This window comes from Bos taurus, chromosome 3 (assembly GCF_002263795.3).
Source record: "Bos taurus isolate L1 Dominette 01449 registration number 42190680 breed Hereford chromosome 3, ARS-UCD2.0, whole genome shotgun sequence".
Lineage (NCBI taxonomy): Eukaryota > Metazoa > Chordata > Mammalia > Artiodactyla > Bovidae > Bos > Bos taurus.
Window position 1 is genome coordinate 10,456,370 of NC_037330.1, and position 6,016 is coordinate 10,462,385.

Here is a 6,016-nt window from a genome sequence, read left to right on the forward strand (position 1 = left end):
GAGTTTCCCTGACTTGAGTTTTGTTTTTAACATCATTCTCCCATACTCTCTGTTCATCTGAGAGGTTACCACCAGGGACATGGTCAGGTGCTGCTCACCAGGTGGAAAGCTGGTAGGGAACAATAAGCAAGAGGGAGGCTGATTGTTTCCACTTTGTTAATGGCAGAAAAGTGGGCTGTGTAACACCTGCTTGAAGCAATGGGTTGAAAGATCAACTAAAATGTCAAGTAGATATTGAGCTCTAAAACCTTACAGAGAGTGTGGTCGGTTAACAGGATGTGTTGAAAGCACAGTCAAAACCACCTTTCTTACTTATCATCACTTTTTCTTTTGGGCAGTGGAAGAGTAACATTCCAGAAGAAATATTATCAGCCTAAAACATTCTCACCTGCCTTGGAGACCCATGACATTTTTCCCTCAATTTTGTTGAAGCTCACATTGGGACTGTTTCCTGAGTGAGTTTTGTGTATTTATATGTTAATACAAAATAACAAAAGATGGTATTGACGACCCTATGTGCAAGACAACAAGAAAGACGTAAAGAACAGACTTTTGGACCCTGTGGGAGAAGCTGAGGGTGGGATGATTTGAGAGAAGAGCATTGAAACATGTATATTACCAAACGCAAAATAGATGACCAGTCCAAGTTCAATGCATGAAACAGGGTTCTCAACACTGGTGCCCTGGGATGACCCAGAGGGTCATAGACTGATGTGATGGGGAAGGAGGTGGGAGGGGGTTTGGGATAGGGTTAGGACATGTACACGCATGACTGACATGTCAATGTATGGCAAAAACCACCACAATATTGTGAAGTAATTAACCTCCAATTAAAATAAATTAATTAAAAAAATAAAAGGGTTCACTAAGGACTATAACATTATCTTGACCAAAACATATTCTCTAGGTCTGACCCGGAATTTTGTGGAGAGAGAAAAAAAAAAATCTCAGAAAAAAAAACAAAACCAAAAAAGTAACGTCACACCCAGCAGCTGAATTTCACTGGAGTTACACATGCTTTCTCTGGGAGTAACATGTATGCTGTATTGTATTCACAAGTGTAGGGATATCTGAAGATCTGTTCTGAAATTAAATTTGATAAGGGACTTCCCTGATGGTCGGGTGGTTAGGACGCCACGACTCCACTGCCAGGAACCTGGGTTTGATCCCTGGTTGGGGAACCGAGATCCTGCAAACTGTGTGCTACAGCCAAAGGAAAAAAGAAGAAGAAATTATATTTATTAATACCAGCTAACTCTGCTGCTGCTGCTAAGTCACTTTAGTCGTGTCCAACTCTGTGCGACCCCATAGACAGCAGCCCACCAGGCTTCCCTGTCCCTGGGATTCTCCAGGCAAGAACACTGGAGTGGGTTGCCATTTCCTTCTCCAGTGCATGAAGATGAAAAGTGAAAGTGAAGTCGCTCAGTCCTGTCCGACTCTGAGCGAACCCCATGGACTTCAGCCCACCGGGCTCCTCCATCCACGGGATTCTCCAGGCAAGAGTACTGGAGTGGGGTACCCTCATGTCTGAAATCTGGAAATTAGCCCATGATTTTCATTCATCTCTATGTGGAACCCAGGGTGATACCTGGGTTTTGCATTTGCCCTATTCATTTCTACACTGATGAACTCATTTTCTGTGAACTGCTGGGTATCTCATTCAAACTCTGAGATCAAACACTTGTCTAAACAAGAGTCTGGGAGTGTTATTGTTATTGTCAATGTCTTCCAGTCCATAAAGGGCTGATATTAAAAGGAAAAAAAAGTTAATCCATGTCATCCATCCACCATCTCTTCTTCTTGAGGACAGTCAAAGTGTCCCCATCGAGGATGCACTGAAAGTGCCTGTCAAAGGACTTGGGAATCCCTAATGGCACCAGAGCCAAGAAGGGAAGTCTTCATGTTTATGGAACATTACCTGAAAGAATAAAAGCTTTGCCTCCCCAGAGTGAATGAGTGAATGCAAGAGAGTGAATGAGAAGAGGGGTCTTCAAGGCAATTAATCCTTGCCTTCACCCATGTTCCTCAGAACACCTCTGAATCCTTTCTGGGCTAGGTTCAAGGGGAACACTCACAACCTTGCTTCTGAGAAAGCCCGATTTGAGATCATCTCTTCAGCAGTCCTGCTTATGAGAGCAACCCACTCCTGAAAGGCCCCTCCAAGTGGTCACATCATTTTTATAGACTGATGAACTTTTTGCGCTCAGAAGCCCCGTGAGGCCTCCCAGAACTGTCCAGGGCTCTAGAAGATTGACACACATACTGAAAGCAGTGTGTTCCTTGGAGTTGCTATAGCTTGACACTGCAGAAAATGTTGTAATGTTTGCAACAACGAAGACTGTATGCTAAAGGTCTACCTGACCCTTGTGTCTTTAATGTAGTTTACACCATATTAACAGAGCCAGAAAAATTGAAATCAACGTATTTAATTTCCAAGAGACTATGTGGATGATTATTATTAAACACAAGTCATGTCTGCAGGGAGTGAGGCTTAAGCCTACAACTTGGGCTTCACCACCACATAGCCCTTAGCTTGATAAATCAGGGCCTTCCAGTTCAAGATGTTGCTGGTGTAACAGGTGAAGCACAAGTTCTTTAAGGAGACCACATGATCCCACAAGGACACATCCCAGATCTCCCCAACAAAGGACTGTTTGGCATCAAATTTTCCCCCAAATGAATCTTGCTCCTGTCCCAAGATGATTCTTGCATCTTGTCCCAAAGTGTACCCTCTCCTCAAGCCCTTCCTCCCCACGGGCCTGCTGTTCATCCAGAGTTCAGCAATCCCAGAGACAGACTCCCAGCTGACACAGAGATGGACCGGGCCGTAAGGGGGTCGGGGGACCTTGAAAGTGACCTTAGTGTTCCCGATGTGCAACTCGTACTCTCCCACTTTGTTGACAAAGAGAAGCAGCTCATTGTCTTTAGATTTAGTGCTGTAGGAGAAGAGGCTGTAGGGGCGAGTGAGGTCTGTGAAGGCTTTCAGGCACAGAGTGAAACTCCTCAGCGGCTTCCTCACCCTGGGGATCAGGGTCACGTAGGCTGTGTCTGATTGTTCAGGGAAAATAAACACCTTCCCTCTCAAGTCTGTGGAGGAAAAAAAAAAGCAGTGTGACAAAAAGTCTGCCAGTTCTCTTGTTTGGTTTGCTCTCACTGCAGATCATGGACTGCTTCTTGATAGAGTATATTCAGCATTTACAAGGTGCCTATAAGTGCACTATTTGTATAAGCAAAATGTGTTAAAATGCAGGTTTGTTACAGTTGTTCTGATAGAAGAATAAAAGATGTCCTCTATGAACCCCCACTGTCATCTCCTTTGCAGGTTTCATCTAGGTAGAACACAAACACCAGCCACAGAAAATGAAACACAGCTGGCTCCTGGAGTGTAAACGTTAAAGTCTGTAGCATCCTGTCCTCTCCCAATGCTGATCATCTTCTGAGATGTCAGTGATCTAAATATCACCCTATGCGTGATGTCTGACCTTGTCAGTATACAAACCTGGAGTCAAATAGCATAGTTAGCCAGAGAGTGGTGTTTTGAATAACTTTTTACTGATAGTGATACAACAGAGAAGTGTCTCAAACTTGAGAAGATGGGGTTGTGCTTAATGGATATAACACAAAGGGAGGGGAAAACATTAATGCTCTTTAACTGCTAATAAAAACCAAGCTTTTTTGGTAGCACTTCTGCATCATAAATTTTTCCCTTAAACTTATCTCACTCAATCTTCATAAACAACTCTTTGCTAGTTTGATGTCATTCTTATACGCATTTCATAGGTGAAGAAACTGAGGATTAGACTTCAGCAATTTCACAAAAGCAGCAATTCAATTAGTATGGGAGAAACTGGTTCTCTAAGTAAAGTCCAAGATTGTTCTAAAATTTTGTATTGAGAAGGGTCAGAGAATGACCACCCTAACCCCTGTAATATCCTCTTTTTCTAATAAAAGGTTTGCATAGCCATTCTTGTTCTCTCAGGTGAGAGGTAATGGTGTTCCCATGTAATAAGGATAGCCAGCTATTCTTTCTCTAGCCCCAGGGCTTCCCTATGCCAGGCATATCCTGAGTCATAAGCATCTGGGGTGGTTTTAAAAATATGTCCGAAATACTTCTCCTCTCCTTGATTGTAGACTAACTTGCTACTAAAGAATAGAATACAGCAGAACCAAGACAAGTGACAGAAGATTAGATTATGAAAAGTCTGTGCTTTTTTCAAGCTGCTTCCAAACTTTATTTCTTTTTAAATTTTTTAAATTTAATTTTTATTTTATATTGGAGTATAGTTGATTTACAATGTTGTATTATACAGGTATACAGTTTCAGGGATACAGCTAAGTGTATGTGTATACATATATACACATATATATGTATGTATATGTACACATATACATACCGTTTTTTTTTAGACACTTTTCCTATATAGGTTATTATACAATATTGAATAGAGTTCCCTGTCCTATACAGTATGTCCTTGTTGATTATTTATTTTATATATAATAGTGTCTACATGTTAATCCCAAACTCCTATTTATCCCTCCCCACCCCACTCATTTCCCCTTTAGTAACCATGAGTTTGTTTTCCATGTCTATGAGTCTGTTTCTGTTTTGTAAATAAGTTAATTTGTATCATTTCCTTTTAGATTATGCATATAAGAAACATCATATGATATTTCTCTTTCTCTGTCTGACTTACTTCACTCAGTATGACAATCTCTACGTTCATCCATGTTGCTGCAAATGGGATTATTTCATTTTTTTAATGGCTGAGTAATGCTCCATTGTACACACACACACATATACATCTTCTTTATCCATTCATCTAGGTTCCTAGGACATTTAGGTTGCTTCCATGTCTTGGCTATTGTAAACAGCACTGCAATAAACATTGGGGTGCATGTATCTTTTCTAATTATAGTTTTCTCTGGATATATGCCCAGGAATGGGATTGCTGGATCATATGGTAGTTCTATTTTTAGTTTTTTAAGAAAGACTACCATTTGTGCTGGGCACTTTCTCTCTGTTAGATTTCTCACTGTTGGAGAAGCTAGTTGCTATGTTATAGGCTGCCTGATAGAAAGGTCCAGGTGGCAAGGAACTAAGGGCAGCCTCAAGCCAACAGCCAGTGAAGAACTGAGACCCTCAACTCAATAGCCTGTAAAGGCTGAATCCTGACGATAACCATGTGAGTAAGCAAAGAAGCAGATCCTCCCCAAGTCAAGTCTTCAGATGAGAGGATGTCTCTGCTTGACTGACTGCAACTCATGAGAAACCTAGAGTCAGAATCATCCAGCTGAGCTATTCCCTGATTCTTATGGACGTGAGTCTGAGTGAACTCCAGGAGTTGGTCATGGACAGGGAGGCCTGGCATGCTGTGATTCATGGGGTCGAGAAGAGTCAGACACGACTGAACGACTAAACTGAACTGAACGGAATCTGCAGAAAGTATGAGACCACTAAATGTTTGTTGTTTTAAGCTGCTATGTTTTAAGGTGATTTGCAATACTGCAAATCACTTGCAATACTGCAAAAGGACTTATACCATCCTTCATTCACCTGTTCCTCAAAACAGCAGCAGCAGTAACAAAACGTGCTGTACTTCAGTTCCCCTGAGACTTGGAGAAAACTTTATCCAAACAAAACTTAGGACCTACCTTTCTGTGTCATGCCCTCTGGGAGAAAGGCGAGGAGCAGGACACCCAGAAGAAGCTTCTCCATTCTGTGCTCCTTGGGTCTTCAGGAGTAGTGGGAGAAACAGCAATGGTCATACCAATGGAGAGATGCTCACTCCTTGGCTTCTTATATTGTGCTTTTAGAGGCACTGCCTTTGTTCTCGCAACAGAAGGCGAAGCTGTAGATGGTAAATATTAACTGAACCAGGATATGATTTAGAAACAAATTTGTTTACTTTTTGGTCTATTGTTTCAGTTGTAGAGTCTTTCCTTTCTCTTTTAACTGTTCTATTTCCTGCTGAGCTGTGCTATTCATGTCTTCCCACAAGAAAAAGAGGCTCTATGC

The 6,016-nt window shown here is 41.7% G+C and overlaps 1 protein-coding gene across 1 annotated transcript; it reads right to left on the reverse strand.

The window, feature by feature from the left end:
- Positions 1-2,410: 2,410 nt before the first annotated feature.
- On the reverse strand, positions 2,411-5,772 carry MPTX1 (mucosal pentraxin 1). The gene is made up of 2 exons (NM_001034227.2): positions 5,653-5,772; positions 2,411-3,087 (listed from the first exon to the last, which is right to left on the reverse strand). Exons 1-2 carry the CDS (start codon positions 5,714-5,716, stop codon positions 2,498-2,500), a joined length of 654 nt encoding a protein of 217 aa, NP_001029399.1. The 5' UTR covers positions 5,717-5,772; the 3' UTR covers positions 2,411-2,497.
- Between the last annotated feature and the right edge of the window lie 244 nt (positions 5,773-6,016).